This window comes from Lutjanus erythropterus, chromosome 4 (assembly GCF_056507025.1).
Source record: "Lutjanus erythropterus isolate fLutEry1 chromosome 4, fLutEry1.hap2, whole genome shotgun sequence".
Taxonomy (NCBI): Eukaryota; Metazoa; Chordata; class Actinopteri; order Lutjaniformes; family Lutjanidae; genus Lutjanus; species Lutjanus erythropterus.
In genome coordinates this window covers 44,888,827-44,909,741 of record NC_139320.1, presented here as the reverse complement: position 1 = coordinate 44,909,741, position 20,915 = coordinate 44,888,827, and the positions used below count along the sequence as shown (strand labels likewise).

Sequence of the window (20,915 nt, the reverse complement as noted above, 5' to 3'; positions counted from 1 at the left end):
CAGGGAAAATCTTGAATCTTGTTTTCTTTCCAGATGTCAGAAAGCATAAGGAGGGCTGTCGCAACAAGCTGAGTGAAGCAGACAGCAGGCAGAAAGACACCACGAATACAGCGAGCAAGTGAACTCTGACGTGCTATAAATGGTAATGTTACACTTATTTGAATTATTATACAGGTTCTGGGTTTGAAGCGTTGGTTCAAATTATTTGATGTGAGGTGTATTTGGAGTTTGGAGAAGCAGACAAGAGCACCAGCACAGAAGCTAAGCTGCTGTGGGCAGGGTCAACGACAAAAGGTAATTTAGCCACTTAAAATTGGTCCACCTAAAAAAAAAAATCAGCATCAGAGTAAGTGTACACTATATTTAGAATATTTTCACCACTTCACTTTGCCGTAAGACAGGCTTTTCTGACAGGAAACAGATGTTATAGAAACCACATATAGCTCTCTCCAAACCAATCAAACTCCATAGGCAAAATCAGTCATTTTTACCTTGCAGAACACATAAGTTGCTGATCTACCACCGCCTCTATCTGTTAGTTTGTTTGTGTTAATGCGTGACTTTAATGAACCCGAACTATCCTTTTACAACACAGAGGTCACACAATAACATTAAAAAATTAACAGATCAAGGCAGCAGTATATGTATTCCACAAAGTAAAATGACTGATTTTGCCTATGGAGTTTGGTTGGTTTGGAGAGAGTGATATTTGGCTTATATAGCAGTGGTTCTGCGTCAGAAAAGGATGTCTGACAGCAAGATAAAGCAGTGAAAATATTCTAATTTGGTGTGAGTTGCAGAGTTTGGAGATACTGGCCACAGAGATTTCTGCTTTCTCTCCAATCTACAGATCTTATTATGAGCAGTTTCATGTAGGAAGATTTTAAAATGGTGTTATAATGTTATATTCTACAGCAGAAAGACAGGAGTTCCTATATGAAAATGCCTACAACAAGGTCTGTGGATTATCTTGAGTCACCAGATGCTGGTTTTGGGTTTTTTGTGTGGTATTTAGTCCCATTACATTGGAAAGAAGGCAGACATCTTGAAGGCCAATATCTCCAAAACTCACACTGCACAAGACTACACTGATAAATAGCACTACAGGTCAGTGGAAAAATATGTATTTTTGTTTCGGGGATGAACTGTCCCTTTAAATGGCTAAAATGCACAATTCATTGCTTAGTTTCTGTGCTGGTGCCCCACTCTGCTTCTCCAAACTCTGGGCATGTTGACCGCCACCTACTGTAGGTAATACACGGACAATTGACGAGTACCTCAAAGGACCCCACTTTAAATAACCCAAACTATCCACTTTAAAAAAGCGCACTCTGAACTCTACTGATGTGGTTTAAGGTGGTTATAATGTGTCATTGTGGTGCCTCATTATTAAATGTTAAGTGCTGTTAAATCCAGGTCAGTGAAAGCATCTGTGGCCTGTTTGTAGTAATCTCAGTGATAGTAAAACTATAGCGTGGCCTCCATTAAAGCTGTATCTCATGATCTAAAAAGCTGCAGGGTCCTTCAGGTTCCAGATCAGTGTCAAATATCATCCTGTGCCTGCAGTGAGATAATAGGGATTTTTTGTTTTAATCTTGTGATGTACTGTAGCTAGGGACTACTGTGTTTAGCTTCATGTGTGCACTGGTAAATAACCACCAATAAAAACTCACATGTTCTTAATTTTTTCCCCTCATTTTTCCATCCTGCTAATTAGGCTGTATACAATAAATTTTAATCATAACTATTATTTCTTTTTAAAAATGGTGCCATATGGTTATAGGTTTAAACACTTTAAAAATCATTAATTTGATGCCAAATTACATTTTTTGACTATTAAGATGCTGACAGTGGCTGGTGATGAAGCTGGCAGGTAGAAAAATTGCTGATGAAGAAGACAAAGTAAGGAAGGTAAGAAATCAGATCTGAGACTCAGGACAGATAAATGTGGGCTCACTATTTGGCAAGCAACTTGCCCTTTTTATTTAATGTGTTATTAAGGATTTATTAAGTATTCGCAACCAAATTAATAATGTAATTATAAACCATTTACATTTCATTTATAAAGAGTATTACAATCTTAGACTTAAATGTACTAACTAGAACCATATGGGTTTTTTTGGCTTGTCCCCATAGGAGGACCTTTTTTAGTTCCTGCTAGAACCTTTTACAAAGGTTCTACCCAGAACCCTCTCTGGGGGTTGCTACCCAGAACCATTCCACCTTGCAAGGGTGCGAACAAGAATCCACACAGTTGCTACCAAGAACCTGTTTATATTTGAAGGGTTTTATCTAGAACTAAATCCCGTGGTTCTATCAAGAACCTTTTTATATTCCAAGGGTTTCATCTAGAACCCACCAACAAGGTTCTACAGAGAACCCCTTTATAATATAGTACAAAGAACCCTTGATTAAAGAATTCTTACAGGATTTCAATGATCCTTGAAAAACTTCCAAAAAGGGTTCATTGGATGAAAAGGGTTCTTCACTGAACTTTTAGTGTTAAAAAGAACGTTTGACAAACCCTTTCTTTAAAAAAGGGGGTTCTTCAGAAGCTATTGGTTTGAGGTAAAACCACAGCCCTTCAGGAAGAACCCTTATTTCTAAAATGTACATGTATCAAGTAACTTTGGCTATCAGTATAATAATATTACCTGTTCAAGGATGCTCTGTAGTCTCTCGGGCTCCAGGTCAATGACGTATTTCCTCTCCTGACGTCGGTCCAGGTCCTCTAAGAGCCGGCGGTATGCTGCCTCATTGAAACTCTCCACACAGATAGCGCTCACCTGAGTTAACACACAAAGCATGTATTCATAGGACATACTGCATGTATACGCAGACAAACACAAATATCATAAACAGTCAGAATAAGGTCATGCGTCCAAACCACAGGCAAGTTAACAATATTGTTTGAATAATTAACTGCAAAAACAAGAGTGGAGGTATGTGTGTGCACTGTTTGTGTGTGTGTGTGTGTGTGTGTGTGTGTGTGTGTGTGTCTTTGGCCCGTTTCCAAGAACGTGTGTGTTTGTGTGTGTTCTGACCTGCCATCCGTTCTGCCCTGCTCTCTCCATAATTGCCTGCAGTATTGCATAACCTAGACAACAGAGAGAAAGGGAAGGAAAAAAAAGGAAAAAACAGAAAGAGAGAATTAATGCTGTATTAGGTAGAAGCCATACTCGGGATGAAGAGTCATTATATTTTTCAGGTAAAGCAGAAAAAAAAAAAAAAATCACACCAAAATCTTTTATTTGATTTCAATTAAAACAACGTCCTTGCACAAAATGCTAATGTCTTGCCTTCAATCACTGGAATAAAACTCTAAGTACCTCAAGGAACAGTTCTCTCTTCAATGTCAGTTTATCAACCAACCCACAGAGCTTATCAGCACAAAGAGTTATGTGCCAAAACAATACAGCCTGTCAGTTTCATTGATAGGGACATTTCATTGAAATTAAACTTCTCACTGCTTCTTGTTCAGTTGTGAACTTTGATTTAAATGCGACTCGTCTGAGAACACAGCGCCACTTATCAATTTTATAGCCCAGAACAAAACATCGAGTTCTTTTTCTGCAAAACAATGTAGTATACAGATTTGAGTAGGGTGAGAACGCCTCTCGGCGTGATATCAGATGAGTTTCAAAGTTAATATGATGCCATGAGCAGCAGCAGGTGGTAACATCAGTATCACTGAATAACAGTATATTACATTGAACAGCTGTTGAGATGGGTCAAAACAAGTGGAAAAAAAGTATCATAATAATAATCCTTTATAATATTGTCAGTCAGCTAATGTACTTTTATCATAATGATTGTTGTTACCTCTATCAAATGTTCAAATCTGATGTTAGCTCTGCTCTGAGCTAGAATGTGAATTTAGTATAAATAAAACATGTTTGGAATTTTGAAGCCTTGGTGTTTATTGTATCTAATGTTGTATATTGTATTAACTATTACTATTAACTATTGTACTGTCTAATTTTTTTAAACCTATAGGCTTGGTGTCTGTAGGGTTTAATCACAGGGACCTACTTAACGGTAGAGGTAAATTTAATTGGTGTATTGTTTTTTTTATTATGTTGGGTTTTATTTATTTACTTATGGATACTATCTTTCACTTGCCATGTAAATGTATCCATACAGGTTCATTTACAAATGTAACCAGCACATTTTGGTAATGTATCAGCCCTATCTATATTTTTTCAAGAATGCATTTGAACTATTTTGGTCTTTAAGCATTCATTTAATATAAGCTTTCTGGGATACATTTATGAATGTTGTTACATTGAGTGCTTTATCATTATTTTCCCAGCTCTATTTTGGATATAGTTTGTCCAATAGTTAATTGTTATTTATGTCTTTGGTAACACGTTATAATAACCATCATTATACATGGTAAATTCATGGCTAATTAAATTTTTACTGTTTAACATTCAAATAATGTTTATAAACAACATTAAAAGCAATTTTAAGACATCATACTTTAATACATCACTTGCAACTAAGGCTGCAACAATTATTTTCCTTGTTGATTAATCTGTTGATTATTTTCTTGAATTATCACTGAGCTTTGGGAAACACTGATTGACATTTTTTAGACCAAACAATTCAAAGTGTTGTCCTCAAATGTCTTGTTTTGTCCATAAGTCAATGATATACAGATGTACAGATATACAGAAACCAGAAAATATTCACATTTAGTTTTGGACTTGGAGAGTTTGGACTCTTTTCCTTAAAAAATTACTTTACCTTGTTAATAAATTACTAAAATAGTTTTAAGCTAAAAATTCATTATTAATTGATTAATCATTGCAGCTTTTTGCAGATTCATTACATAACATTTATTAACAATTTACAAAGCATTATAAACAGCAGTTGTAACTTTGTAATAACCACTCAGATATTGTTCATAGACAGCACGTTCTTCTCACCCCTACAGCATCAGTTTTGCTCCTGCAGGGCTTTAGAGTCAAGCAATAAAAAATATATAATGTCCAGACAGACTTTCAAACTACAAGCATGAAAAGTACTTGACTAGGTTCAGGGAAAGATCATGATTTGAGTTAAAATCAGTATTTACATAAGTATGTATGTAACATAACATTCATAAGTTATATACATACAGTATGCACTACATAAGGTGCTAAGTACGTAAGTACATGAGGTTAATTACTTATTAATCATTAAAAAGTGTCTGATCCATCTATCAGTTTACTGTAATTATTTCCTAAAGGTTTTCATATCATTTGGAAAATAATAAATATAAATAATAAAAATCTATTTATTATTTATTAATGGTGGTTATTATAAAGTTTTACTGTCATCTTCTTATTGCCTGGACATGTGACCGGCTGCAGACTAACAACCACTCCCTATTTAAGATACCTTTTCATTGCCACAAACTGTTTGCCTGTTTGGTTCATTTGCACCTTTCTGGTCCACTTGTCCTCCTGCTGTACACACACCAGTCTCATTGAACAGATGTGCGAAGTGCTCTTTTGTTATAAATAAAACAAAAAAATATCTCAGTTCAGTCAAAGCGAAATGCGTGCACACATTAAAAACAAGCAGCACATGTCTACAACAACACAAAATGACACACACTGCAGTGCAACAGTGCCAACTGTTACCCTGCTTTTTTTTTTTCTACTTTTGTGGAGGCAGCTATTTACTGCTTGACTTGAGACAAAAAGCACACGTGAAGCCTCAGTAATCACAGTGTGTATGTGTGAGAAAGTGTGTGTGTGTTTTTGTGGTTTACATCGCAAAGAAGGGGAGTTTGTCTTTACGTGTTGTGTGAGATTGTGTTTTCACCTTTCCAGCCTCACAAGTGATATTAAATGCGTGTTTCTGTGCCCTAAATCAATGTATTTGTGTTTAAAGTTACACTTGTGTGTGAGTTGTTTATGTGTGTGTGTTTTGTTTGTACCGTCTAACTTGTATTAATGCAATGTAATGCACAGTTGCACATACATTCATCTACTGTATGTGAATTTATGCACGTCTTGGCGTGTGTGTGTGTGTGTGAGTGTGTGTGTCTGCAGGCTGTCTGTGGAGCAGAGCAGAGCAGGGAGCATAAAACAGATCACAGTGTTACTGCCCATTTTCCAGCACATTACCGGCAGCAGGGCCTGATGGGAGCCTATAATGAAGGGCCCTGCCTTGGCCTAGTCAAGGGTGAGCACAGCCCAAACTCTATGCATCCATCCTCCGCTCCATTTCTCCCTCCTTTCGCCAACTCCTCTTGTTAGATGCTACTGTATATCCCCAGAGGCTTGTGATCCGGCCTGTCCTCTGACTCCTCCTTCCTCTTCTCCCTCCGCCGCCTCCCATCCACCTCTCCTCTTCCTCTGTCACCTTGTTTGCCTCCACCCCCTCCCTTCTCTCACACCTGTCTCTCCTGCTTCCTCCCTTTTCCGGCTGCTCCACCAGCTCACCTCACCTCACCTGTCTCTCCTGCTTCCCCTCTTCCCGTCCCCTTCCTTCCTTTGCTCAACCCCCCGGGTAGTAACTCAGACAACCTGGACCAGAGGGAGGCTGGCAGAGGCACAGACAGAGAAAAAACACACACACACACACACACACACACACACACACACACAGACTGAGCAGCTCACTGATTCCCTAACACGCCACTATACCGTGGTCTGGGGACTCTGTGTCATGTCTGACCTGTGTTTCTCTCCCTGTGGCGGGGAATTAGTCTGTGTGTGTGTGTGGGTGTGTGAGATAACGTGCCAAGCATTCCCATGACAGTGGTTAGGGGCCGAGGGCGTCAGCTGTGCCTGCTTCACTAACTTATGTGCACTGCATGATGGGATGGTTAAATTAAAGGCAGGTGAACGCTGCGAGAGTCGATGCCAAACGGCAATTTCAGGAAGGAAAGCACCAAACTCTGCTCTCGTCTCTGCAGCTGTATCCTCACATCCAGTAGCTCCGCCTTTGTTCTTTCTCCACAGGAAAACAAGGCTAAATTTGGGAGACAAATTAAGGCCAAATAATCTCAGGCAAAGACTTTTAGAAATGTCATTATGACTTGATATTATAATATTGTTGTGCGTGTGCCATGCCAAACTGAACTCAAATTAATGGGTATTTCTTCATGCACAAAAGTGTGTTTTGAAATCAGACTAATTTGTAAATCTATTTTAATCTTCCATAATGGAGTTTTTAATCTGAGCCCAGATAAAGAAGACAGTAGCAGATCTACCCAGTTAGCTCTTGTTGTCACTAGGGAGCGTTTGAATCTATGGCGGCGCCTTAAGGACACAATGCAGCTCCAGTCATGGTCACTTAGGGCGTGTTCACACTAGCCTCGTCTAGTCTGAATAAACTGAATTCTGGTGCGGACTAAAGAAAAGCTCTCTCTTTCTCTTCTGTTTTGGTGACTGGTGAACTAGTAGTGTTTTTGCTACCAAACTGTGGACTGACAGAACAAACTGACAAACTGAGAAATCTAAAATAGAAATTACTTGCCATTGCATACACTGATATTTTACTATTTCAACTGAAGTATCTTCAATAGTTCATTTCCTGAAATTCTCAACAACCTAAGCTAAAATGTTACGCAGTCAATAAAGAATAAGAATTGATTTAACTACTGAATAAATTAAATTGTATCATGAATTAAAAACATCAAACATGTTTTTCATCTTTATTCAATTTTACCAAATAAACTAGAGATGTTAATGATTAATCAGTAGCAATCAATAATTAATCAGCAGTCTAAAAATGACAGTAAATGTGCCTCATTTGACTTTAGCAGAGGCATATGCTGAATAAGAAAAGTTAAACTTAAAACAAGAAAAACAGGATTGTTTGAATTTTCAACCATCGGTTAAGGAAAGTGCACTAAATTTGCAACCCTAAAATATAAAAGAATGTAGAAATATGAAAAAATATATTTCTTAACACTCCAAATAGTTATTTGAGCTCTTTACATTTTTTAGTTTTTGAGTTACGCTTGTTTTGATGAGCAGAGTGCAAAGGAAATATTTCCTACATTTGTAGTTTTTTTTTTTTACTGTAACATAATTTCCTAGATTATTTAAAATGCTATATATAAACCATATATCATATTTCTGCTGCAAAAACAATGAATGCCAGCTATTATGTTTTTTTTTTTTTTTTAGATCGATTACAGGATCATGATTTCTCATGGCCAGTAGGGGCCACCTGCAAGAGGTCAGTGTTCATAGAGTCATTACTCTGTGTCTTTCGAGACGTTCACATGCGTGGTCCTCTAAAGCCTGCTGATGGTCAGATCAACACCAACATGGAAAGAACCTGATGATGCTCCCTGATAAACAATGTCCAGGTGGGCCATTTGTTGTCTTCTACCCACTGACTGTATGACCAATAATTGAGCAACATTTCCACCACATGACTTGTATTCACAATTTTCGGTCCATTTGAGTTGAGCCCTTGTGAAAGCAAACTGGACTGGCTGGAGAGTTAAAGCAATGCATCATTCTCACATGGGTTCGATTCAGGAAATGGACCTTGAGGTGTGAATGCGCCCTTAGACAGCTGTGGTTTACAGGAATATAAACTATAATACTGCATTAAAGCCCCTTTTGCATACTTCCCCCAAATCCCTCTCTGACCTTTCTCTTTAAAACCGACAAGGGAGGAAAATGGAGTAGAAAACAGATAAGAGGATGTAAAGCAGTGTTGCTGTACTGCAGCACTTTGAGGGTGGAGTTTAAATAATGAACATATATTTTAACTCTAACCCAGTCATGCAAGTCCCTCCCTCAGTCCCTGAACCCAGTGACTAATGATGACTAATGCATTTTTTATGTTGCACTCCTGCATTATAAAAGGAGCAATCAACTTCAAGGTCCAACAATAATACTGAGTGAATCACTGATTTCCCTGGATGTTTATATTGGTTTGTACGGAAAACCCTGCAGAAAATCATAAAGTTAAAAAGTTAGTAACTTCTCTAAAAATAAAGTTTTGTCATATTTGCTCAAACTGTCATTATATCCTGATACTAATACATGAGAGAGATAACATGTGAAAAAAATCAGGTTTCTCATAGTGCTCCTCATGGCATTTGAAAGAATCCACCTCACCTGAATGCAGCTTCCCAACCAAAATGCTGTTATTTGAAGACCTGGGACTGAGCTGAGGCTTAGATGGTTTGGGGTTGACCAGATATCCTCAACTTAGGTAACTTCACCTGTCTCTCCTCTGCTCCGCTCTGCATGGCTGGAGCTCATTCATGTCAGCACACAGAGCAGAGGAGAGAAATGAGGAGGTGAGAAAGCCAGCAGCAAAACGCCGTAGCCGCTCTCACACTGAGCTGAAATGAAACGAGTGACGATAAATTAGGTAAATATACAAACATTTTATAATTTGTTTGGCTCCAATGGGTTGTTTTCATTCAGGCATGGTGGATTCTTGCAAATGTCATTCAGAGTTCTAAGAGGAACTAGAGGGTTAGGGTTTAACTATTAAATAGTTTAAAATCCTATTAATTATCTATGGTTGAAGTGAATTGCTTCTCCTCTCCAGACTCAAGGAAGCTCAGGCAGGCTGCAGGAACACTGCAGGAATGCTAGATGAGCACAAGATTGTAATTTGACAATCACTGTCAGTTGTCTGTCGATGTAACGTTAAGCCCATTATCCTGAAAACAAAAGCCAAGTGTTCAGTTGCAGTTAAGTGTCTTGCTTACTCAATCACTGCCTGCCAGACTCCATTAACATATTTCGCAATTTAACCGTTATGAACATCTGCTCCTTCTACAATTTTATTAATGATTTCTTATCGCTCATTCGGTGAACATTCGGCATTAATCTGAAATCTAATTAATGTGATCTGGTCATACAAAAACACAAAAAACGAAAGGGGAGTCAAACCCACAACCTTCTTGCTTCCGTCTGCTAAAGAAGTTACCAACTGTAGCTTTGTAAGTGTATTTGTGACTGTGCATTTACCTCTGTCTGTGTCATAGAGGAAGACAAATCGGCTCCAGTCGTAGTGGTCCAGCAGTGACAGCAAAGCCCCTCTGATGGACGGCCGGAGCTGCAGGGTGAACTGGCCCTCTCCTTCAGTGGGGAAACTGGGCGTCACTAGGCTGATGTGCAGGGCCCCACAGAACGATGTCAGCGTGTTCACCGAGCGCTTGTCATAAAGGCCGAAGATGGCGAAGACCCCTCTCGAGTACTGAGAACAGACTGACGTGAGGAGGGAAGAGGACGGAGGTGGAAGAAGGAGAAAAAAAGAGAGCAAATGGATAAAAATTAACAAACACAAACACAAAGTATACTCAGTGACACTGTTTTTAAAGATCTTTGCAGGGATTTTACAAATGAACGGAGTTGACAGGACGGGGAAAGACACATGGCCCTTAATTAAATTCACACTGTGAAATCTGGTCGCACATGTCAAACATTTTAATGAGTGACAGCTTCAGCTTGTATCAGCTATACCTTCTCACTCCTAATTAGACCCACAAACTGCACTCTTTCAGTGGTGTGTGTGAGCATTCATAAATGTGACTGGTTTACCAATGTCTAAATGAAAATGCATCTTGTTGAGTTTCCTCTTAAATTATTTTATCTAGAATGACATGAGACAGATTCATGGCACTAAAAGCAAAAACCCTCACTGCCTCATTAAGAGTCCTGTTAGCAATCATCTCATTATCTTTTATATTTTAAACCTGTGCTTTTTTATATCTTATATTTCTATATGTCTTGTTAGCACCTTGGGCTGTGAGAAATGCAATCTCGTTCCTGTATACTCTGTATGTGGAAATGACAATAAACAACTTGAACCTGAACTTAATGTAAGGTAAATATTACAGTGTGTCAGTTAATAAACACTGCAGCCTCTCAAGACCAAGACAAGTCTTATCTGTTATTTCCCAACTGTTTGAAAAGTGAAGCGGTTTATCCTCAAAGTAAGCTGAGCAGGAAAGGCTAATGCTAACGCTAACTCTGACATTGTACCTTTACAATGTCAGCTCCTGTGCAACGCCCTGGCAGACTTTAAAAATAAAGACACAAAACTACCTGTGTAGGTTTTGGAAAAAAAATCATGATTTAAGTTACTCACTCAAGTTCACAAATGTAAGTTATGCTGTTTGTTATGTAAGTATGTGACATAAGGTTATGTAACTAAGTACCATATTTAAAAGAAGTTAACCTCAATGTTGCCTTTTGCCTTCCATCCACTCCACCTCTTCTTCCTCTTTGTTTTCGTAGTTCATCACCTGACTTCCACAACACATCTAAACATGATGCTAAAGCACAGATCTATAATAGAACTAGATAGAGTTGGTGCTCAACCTTGCTTCCAGTTGTTCCCAGTGGCCACTTATGGAATTGCAGTGTAAAAGAAACATCTGTAAAACTGTTAACAGGACGCCTCCAACTACAAACAAAGTAAGTCATGACTGTAGGTTTTATACTTGTAGAACTTTTCTAAAGCCAAGAAAAACTAAAAATCTTCGTCCCCTGTATCCAGTTTTTAGTAGTACATCCTTGGGCGCCTCCTGAAATATCGCTACAGGATTACCTACAGCGTCTGCAGTCTGAAGCATAGTGACACTGACCAAGCTGCTGTATTTGACACATTGGGAGTGAGAACAGCCTGAGTATATACATGTAATTATAAAGTTTAAGCACACATTTGCAAGTACATGGGTGGAAATCAGACTACCCTACAAGCCCCTAGCAAGCAATTTTCAAATTTTCTGACTGGCACAAAATCATTCCCACTAGCCAAAACTGACATGGCTGCTTATACAGTTGTTAAGGAAATTACAGTCAAATAATCCCATCTGCTTAAAGCTTAACATCCTTAAGATCCGTCCACACACACACGCGCGCACACACACAGATACAAAACCCTTGACCGAGCTGCGAGCTCACTTCAAATGTGAAGTCATTTTCCACTACAACACTGCAACTCAGTCTTCAAAACCCCCCGAAGCTTTCAACCATGACAGAGAGGAGAGTGAAAAGCACTGACGTCCTCCGCTATCTCGCTTCTGCAAGAATCTCTCCTCTGCTTCAGTTTGTCGTTCATCCGTGCGGCTCGACCAAAAGTGTTTGAACAACAACAAAAATAAAGCTCTCCGGTGTGTGAATCGGAGAGTCCTGCATATTCTAACAAATGTGCGCACAAACACGTGCTTCACTTTCGAAGGACTCTGCGAGTGAAGTAAGTCAAAGCGTGTGTCAACTCATTTTTCTTTTTTACACTCCTTGATGTTTCTCTTTGTCTGCCCCTTTTTCTCTTTCATCCTCTTCCCCTCATCCCCTTTTTAGCCCAATTCATCCTTTCAGCTGGTTTCTTTCAGGCTGGCATGTTTTGAGCTCGAGCTCCATCCTGCGTCATAATTCACTCTCAACCCTGTAATACATCACACTGGAGTAAACAGTAAGACGGGTGGGGGACTGCAGACTTTGCTTTCGGCATCAGCCGGACATCACTCTGCAACCTTTTCTCTCTTCCCCCTCCTTTGATCTCCTCGTGCATCACTTCACCTCATACCTTTTCCTCTCAGACGCTGCATCAGTCCTCTCTCTTCCAGCTTCCGCCATCCACTTTCCTTCATCTCTCCTCTCCCTCTCTTCCTCGATGACTGCCTCCTCTTTCTGTTCCTCCAGCTCTCCCTCCTCCTGGGACTCAGAGTAATTCCATTATCAGCTATAAGCCTCAGTGGGGGTAAACACTGAGGGAGATGCAGCTTTGACGGCTCGGCTTGTGGCAATTAAACAAAGCCGAGGCCCCTGCACCCAGGAGGCGATAAGGCGGGGATTTAGTCTCCGATTATGACAGGAGCTAAATGTCTTCAATTCAGAGAACTAGCATACTACGTACTTAGCATGCGTCATTCAGCAGGAGCTGAGTCATGGCATCCTCAAAGTCAACAGACTTAGGTTCTTCCAAGATGATTTTTATTTTTACGCATAATAACATGAAAGATGGTTACAGAGATGAGACTTTATGTGATAAAGTATTAAATGACAGGTGCTATATGTTACTGAGAACAATCTAGCCTGGAACACACACATTTTTTTCTGTTAAATCATTGAAGTTGACTCCATATTTAAGTGTCCATAATATAAGAAGCAAGAAGCAAACTGATAGTGGAGACATTTTGGTGGCATGTGTGTATCTAGTAGGGCTGCTGGATACTTGTTGATTCACTAGCAAAGACCATCAACAATATGTGTTTAAGTCATTTATTAACGGAAAACTAAAGCTGGCTCTTCTTCGCAAGTTGGCTGTGTTTTGGGGAAGAAGAAGAAGAAGAAGAGTGCCTGGGCAAGTTGCACCCCCTCAGGACCCAATGGACAGGAGGAGGAAGGAATATGAGGCAGAGATAGGGTGGCAAGGAGGTTACGGAATATGAGAGCAAAAGAAGAAGAGACTAGCTGAGTATTTATACCAGAAGAGGCTCTGTTAAGGTGTGGTCCTGCTACTGAAACTCTGCTAGATAACTTCAAATAAATATGTCGGTGAGAAGAATCTTAGGGCAGGTTTACACCGAATACCCCCTTTTACAACTGGTATTAAAATACGAACTGTATCCAGCTTATCAAGATATGGGAAAAAAAAAACACATGTTAATGCAAACTGTAAATGCTGCATGGTCAGAATGTGAGCAGATCTGTGGAGGTTGTCTTGCATGCGTTCAGATCAGTGTAAACACAATCCGGACAACAATTTGGATAACATTTGTGAACACAGGTCATATTTTAATACCAGGTGTAAATGGGGCGTAAAGGTCTGGTTCCTGAACAAATCGGAGAATGATACACTTTTATTTTTCTAACAGAGCAGTTTGCATTCACAAACGCAAAACTCAGACAGTGCATTAAACTGCAACTGTTTCCAACAATGGTTCAATCCAGAGATATATGTAATTTACTCAAGATAACAACGTGTTTCTTAGCTAGCTAGCATGGGATAGGTCAGACGATGTGGAAGGAAATCACGTAAAACTTGATAGTTAATAATATAACCTCATGAGTTCTGTCTGACTCATGTTAGATAGATTTTCATCAACAGTTGTGGTTGTTTAACAATGAAGAAACATCTCCCATGATTCCATGCTACTTCAGATATCAACAAACTACAACTTTTGTTATTTTTTAATTTTTTTTTGTGAGAGAGACCCTTAGCGACAGAACTTACATATTGTGCGTTTAACAGGCACCTCACTTTGTGCCCCAAAAATATATATGTAAAGAATTTAAAAAAAGTCATACAGATGAAATGACTTGTTGACAAGTGGCTTGAACTAATGACCCTGAGCAGACTAAGAAAAGATTTAGCTGGGACCATCCCTAGCATATTCAGACTGAAACATGCGGCTGAAGTGTCACTTGGCGTTCATTCATGATGGCAGCTCACTGATGAAAAATGGCTCTTGGCTGTGAGAAAAGATGTCCTTACACTGTCTAGGGACAAAGCGAACCAAACACACAATTGAATTTCTTTGACAGCAGTGTCACGGCAAATGCCATTCCCTTGATTTTAAATGAATTTGTGTCTTTGGGATCAGCTGTTTTTGAGGAACACAGCAAAAATAGAAAGGCAGCAGAACAAAAAGAAAGCACTGCACATGTGAACTGACATTCTGGGTAACAGACTGGAGCACCGCTCTAATGCCAACTGATAAATCTTTGCAGAAAGTTGACTAAAACTACCGGCCTAGACGCACTTTATGACATCACCGTCTGAAGATTTTATTTTCCACCCACCTCCTGGGTCTCCATCAAAACTAAAGGAAATATTGATAGCCGTAATCCCAAACCGCTCTATTTTTAAACAATACCAAGACATCTGAACGCACAGGCCCAGAGCACATAACAATAACCTCTCTGTATGTCTCATTTTTCATTCATCCACTCTCTCTTCATCTGTTTTTCTCTTCTATCGTTCACCTCCACACTCCCTTATTCCCTTATTCTCTATCTATTCCCTCTGATCCTGGCTCTGCCTCTCTGACTCCCTCATCCTTTCTTTCTCCCATGTTTCCCTTTCTGATGTGCGTCTCCATGGGCTTGTTTCTCTGCAACCCCCTCCACCACCACCTCCGCCGCAAGGCTGGAATGTGCCAGACAGTGGCGTCATTGTAATAAAATGTGTGCTAAGCTTGCTTCATAAAGCTTTAATGAGAGGAGGGGACCGGCAGCACGGTGCATCATCACCACCAGTAAAAGCATCGGACACAACAGGTCTCCCGGGACATCCTCTACCTCTACCTCTCGTTGCCTCCCACTCGCTTGTTCTCTCTGCATCTCCATACGTTAGATTTTTTTCTGTGTACAATCTCTTGTCTTTTTCGGGTTCTTAATTGCTCACCCTGTCTGTCAAACCTCTCTCCTCCTCTGTGCAGACTTCTCCATAAATCTCTTTAAAACGTTCCTCCTTTATCTGCATTACTCAATGCCGTATATCAAGCCTCAGCATCCCTGCATCCTCCTCTGCAGCTCTCGCTGCCTCTCTCTGATTCATTTCATTTGTGTCTCTGTGCATTTAGAAAACCCTCTCAATCATGTGCAAATTCTGCACATCACTTTATATCTTGTTTTTCACAGTCAAATATGTCCAGCTCGCACAACAGGGAGAAAAATATGTTGTTTGAGCAGTACAATAGTCAGGGTTTACTTTACTTTTCCCCCCAATATTATTACAAATTACCTGTTCAAAAATGCAGCCAGCAACCTAATGCTGCCTAATGTAATATTAAAGTAACATGATTACTTTCCATTGCTTTTGGATTACCTCAATTACAAACGGTGAAACTGTTTGGCCTGATATAATATTTTATGTTTGGTGTTAGGTTTATCAGTCATTTGTACAGATATTCCTTTCTTTTTTATGCATAAATAGGCGTTTGGATCAATAGCTGTAATTATTAACATTTAAATATACTTGTTAAGTATGCTATTCATACTTCACACTCAAATTTATAGTAAACTGTCATGATTATAGTCTGGGGCTTGTGTTTTTACCCACAAATCATCCTGGTCATCAGAATCATCACCTACAGCTAACAGAAAACTTCCTTCTTCCATCAGTTCCTGATGTCATGAACGCATTCAAATGAGTTAATCTCAAACAGCTAGCAGTTGGTCTGTGTGGCTAATATTAGCGGTTGGTGTGCATAGCCAATGCTAGCGGTAACATTGGTCTGTGTCAGTAGTTAATAATAACAGTTGGTCAGTTTAGCTAATGTTAGCAATTGGTCTGTGTAGCCCATGTTAGCGGTTGGTCTATGTAGCTCACATTAGTGTTAATGTTGGTCTGTGTAGCTAATATTAGCAGTTGGTCAGTTTAGCTAATGTTAGCAGTTGGTCTGTGTAGCTAATATTAGCCATTGGTGAGTTTAGCTAATGTTAGCAATTGTCTTTGTAACTAGTTAGCAGGTGGTCTGTGAATGTTTCTTTAAATCACATATCGAGTAACTGGATGATGACAGCATTTTTACACCTGAGGGCAGAATTTCCACTGTACTGTGATGTTTTTTCTTTTGTCTGATTTAAAGACAATATAATGGCTATGTTTCCACCCAATGAAAAGTCCAGAGTGGTGTTGTGAGACACGTTAAGTGTAATGCGTGTGCACTGTGTATGATAGTATATATTTTGTTATTTTACATTGTACTTTAAAATTGTCATCCAGCTAATAATGCCCACTAAATGTAGCTGTAATCTGATTACATCTCTTTTAATCTGTAAAAGCCTGTCAATACTTGAGAGTCTTTTTGCTTCTCTGGTATTGTTTTCTATGTGTTTGTTCTCTTCTGTGTTTCTCCCTCCCTCCCTTTTTATTTACCTCTCTCAGCACACTGTTTATGTCTCTAGACCGGCCGCTTGTTTGTATTTCGCATGACAGCAAGAACAGATGCTCACAGATAAACCTGCTACTGATTTAACTGTCACTGCACCACAGCACAACATAAAAAGTAACACACACACACACAGTCACCTATATTGAACAGACTAAAGCACAAACCCCCATGCTCCAACACACACGCACAACTTTTCCGACTTTCTGCCCTGATACTGCGGCTGTTTCTCACCTATTAGTCTGAATAACAACCCTCTAGCTGCAGAGACATTCTCCAGACAGCCACAGAAACAGTGCAAAAATACTGTGAGCTCTCATTACCCGCAGGTAAAGGCCAAGATAAAGGAAGCACCTGAGTAAATGACGAATACACACTAGTTTAAAAGCCATACTGTTTATTTTTCCTGGCAATGCCCGGAGTTACCTACAGTGCAGCACAGTGATACCTACAGGGTGAGGGGAAGTAAATGCCAATAATAAGCTTTTATGAGCTATATAATTAGAGAGAAATCTACCACCCGATGCCTTACACTGACATTTCACATCTAAGACATCTATAGTAGTATCCTCGAGAGAGGTAAGCTCCTGTTTCTCTTCTGTTCTGTTTCTTCAGAGTGACTTCTTCTTTTAGAGGAAAGCAAATAGTGAAGCATCCTGCAGCAAGTGGTGGAGTTTCTACAGTGATTGAAGCTGTAATCCAGACTGACACAACTAGATCATAGTGGAGAATTAATTAACAGTCCTGATCAGTTAAAAAATGGTAGAAAAATGGGTAAGTGTGAAGTGCTAAAAATAAGACAAAGCTAAAAAAAACAAAGAGGAGGGTTTTTGAAGCCGTAAAAGTGGTTAAGTGAGACACCTAGCATTAAGGTATCTAGTGTTGTGTTAAATTCACTTTGAAATTCAGGTTTGGTCCAACAGGTTCTGTAAGTACGTTGACAAACCTTTACAACACAGTTTTAGGGCTGTCCCATGAAAGTCAAACATTCATCATTATCTAGGGTCAGCAAATTCGTTGTTAGCATAGTTAGCGCACATTAGCTCTGAGGGCTAACTTGGTTTGTTTACTATATTTAACATAAACATCGCTTTCACCTTGAGCGTCCTGCTGAACTCCTTTCAATATGGCAGTTCAATAAAGCATTGCTTGATAGTTGATCAAAAAAAGGAACAAATGGTCAAATATTTTTATTGAACAGCCAAATCTGGTTCTGAGTCAGTAATAGCACTACAGAGTATGTTGTTTTTATTGGGGAGCTACTAGCCTTGTTATTCCATTGCCAAGAGAAATATCATGTAAATAAACTAATGTTGCCTACCATCAACAGTTTTACATGCTAAATGAGTAACTTGAGTTTTTACTTCAGGTAACTGGAAGAACCTTATGTCCATGAAATTAAGTCTCTCAAGCCACTCATTTTTACATTTCATGTATTTTACAGTTGGACAATATATAAACAGTAGCAATGTAAGAACAACAATATAACATCAGTATTTTGAACAAGTATTCAGACCCACATGAGAAATGTTTTATGTCTGAGTGTTTGGCCTAAGACTGTTATACCATCTTTGCAATGAGATGTCCTTAAGCTAATGTAAAAACAGCTGACAAAAACTTTTCTGGATATTTAATAAAAATTCATAACCAGTAAAGTGAAATAAAATCATAAATTGCAAACAGAAATGAGGAGCAAATCAATATGTATTATACTAACACAATATAAGGTTTCGACTTTTACAAAAATGCTGAGTCACATTAGTTTAAGCAGTGCTAATTACCAGCTTCCAGCCATGCTTGTAAAGAATTAGCAAAATCTGAGACGACATTTGCAGTAAAATAACATTAATGCTACAATATTTTAATTACAGTATCTAAAATTTGATTAAAAAAACAACTAAATATTCACAGTACAAAGTCTAAGGCAACAAAGAAGACAGCAGGAGAAACAGTTACAGTCTAATTCTCTAATTTGCCTCATTAACAATTTTGGAAATTAAGAGTTATATCACTGCAGGCTGACCAGCAGGTGGAAGTGAGGTACACAAACTTTTAAATATAAAACAATGGTTTAAATGCACTGAAACAGAGAGAAGAACAAATATAATTTGCTACTTTCTGACTGTGGTAAAGAAGGTTTTACTATTAAAATGAAACCAGACTTGTTGCACATTTTTCATGCCCCATGACCCTTTTTCCTAGATATTATTAAGTTTATATACTACTAATTTGCTTTTCCCAATAACATTGTAGTGACAAACATATTTGCTGCCTGGATCATGTTCACAAAAAACATTTTTTGAGCTACATACCACACAGGAATCAGGAAGTTGATCAGGGTGGATGGTGGGCTTAAAGAGTGTAGAACTTTTACATCAGGTTTAGTTAACAAAAACACTAGTTAAGGTTAGTAAGAGGCCTTGGTCTTGGTTAAAGAAGCAATATATAACAACCGCACATCCAAAAATGAGTACTGCAGTCCAAATAGTGAGTTGGAGCCATAGAGCATAGATAAAAATGGGTTGAAATCCTGTTTATCCCCTTCATCCTCAGTTCTGAGGAAGCTCAGGCAGGTTGCAGGGACACTGCAGGAGTGCAAGATGAGTACAACATTATAATTTGACAATGAAATGTGACGACGAGTCCTACACTGTAAGTCCTTCTTTTAGCTGTTTAGTCAAATGTAAAGCTAACCTGTTATTCCAAAAACACTGGACCCAAAGTTCAGTGATTGCCTGCCTTCTGCCTGCCAAACTCCGCTAACATACTGCTCAGGTTAACTTTTATAACCATTTACTCCTTCTAAAAGATTATTAATGATTTCTTGGAAGTCATAAACAGACACTAACTCGTTTGGGATTAATTCGAACTCTTGATCTTTCCCTAACCTTAACCAAGTGGTTTGAAGGCCTGAACATAATCATAAAAAGTTTAACAATTGTTAGTTTAATTAGTTGCTATGAGCTGATAATTATACTGCACGATATTTTGGCTAAAAACAAATATATTGTTAACATTTTACTTCAAAGTTTGCAGTTTGCCATAAACAGAATTTCTAGAAAGCTGGGATTGTCACAGTGCCCTTTACAGAGAAGTGACGTATGACATAAGTGACGTGATATATGACATAAGTGAAATGAATTATTATGCTAAAATATCTCAGTCAGCTTTTACACACTTGTAACTAGCTGCTTTTGTGTTTGTATCTTTCCATAAAGTTGCATGTGCATGCCCCTGGCTTTTTGGGTAGCATTAGTGCATCAAACATTGAGTGAAGAAGAATGGGGAGATCTCAGTGATTACAATGGCACAGCTCTCACTAGGTGAATGGGACTTGCATGCTTGTTGTAACACTTGCTATTTCTCTCTAGTGTTCGACAGCTGCTCTCAGCTCTCCAAAGCAGTGGCATTGTAAAGACAGACAAAAAATATTAGATAATGACTTACAACACAGGTACATTATAAAACAGTTTCAAATGGCATTTATAATTAGGATATTTTGTACATGTTTTGTGCAGAATATAAATGCCACTTTTAAGGACTGTATTAATGCTGAAATGCTGCTTCCTTTATCTATTTTGAGCAATGATTGAATAATTGTGCTGTGTGGGAGCCGACAATATGTTACAAAACTGCGACTGCATTCTCTACAAAACATGACATGTACAAATACAATGAAACACCACTTTTATACTGTCAGTGGCACCACAGCTTTGTAAAAGAGGAGCATTATAGAGACAAGGCAGAAGACAAACTCTGGGGATCAATAGCATCTGGCAGAGAGTACAGTCACTGTATAGATTTCATATTTGTTCTTCTACACTATAACATAGATTATGGCACAATGGAGAAACATCTCAGCAAGAAATAAAACCCCAAAAAACACAGAATGCTTATACAGTAATATTATGGCACATGATGTTTTAACACACATAAAAAAAACATGTAGCGGTAAAACATCCATACAAATGACATCACTGAAAAAAACTCTTTATTTACTATTGCTTTTCAATACTGCTTTTCATGCCTGAAATAGTCTAATCCAATAGGCTACCTTCCATTAGGTCTATCCCCAGATAAACGCAGACTG

General features: G+C 38.7%; 1 protein-coding gene across 4 annotated transcripts in view; it reads right to left on the bottom strand.

The window, feature by feature from the left end:
* Positions 1-20,915, bottom strand: part of gria4a (glutamate receptor, ionotropic, AMPA 4a) — a 172,150-nt gene that overhangs the window by 87,546 nt on the left and 63,689 nt on the right. For all 4 annotated transcript variants that reach the window (XM_084718109.1, XM_084718110.1, XM_084718111.1 and 1 more), the window contains exons 3-5: positions 9,948-10,187; positions 3,045-3,097; positions 2,655-2,786 (exon numbers count right to left, since the gene is read on the bottom strand). In XM_084718109.1, coding sequence (XP_084574235.1) covers positions 2,655-2,786; positions 3,045-3,097; positions 9,948-10,187 — 425 coding nt within the window. The remainder of the gene's footprint in view (positions 1-2,654; positions 2,787-3,044; positions 3,098-9,947; positions 10,188-20,915) is intronic.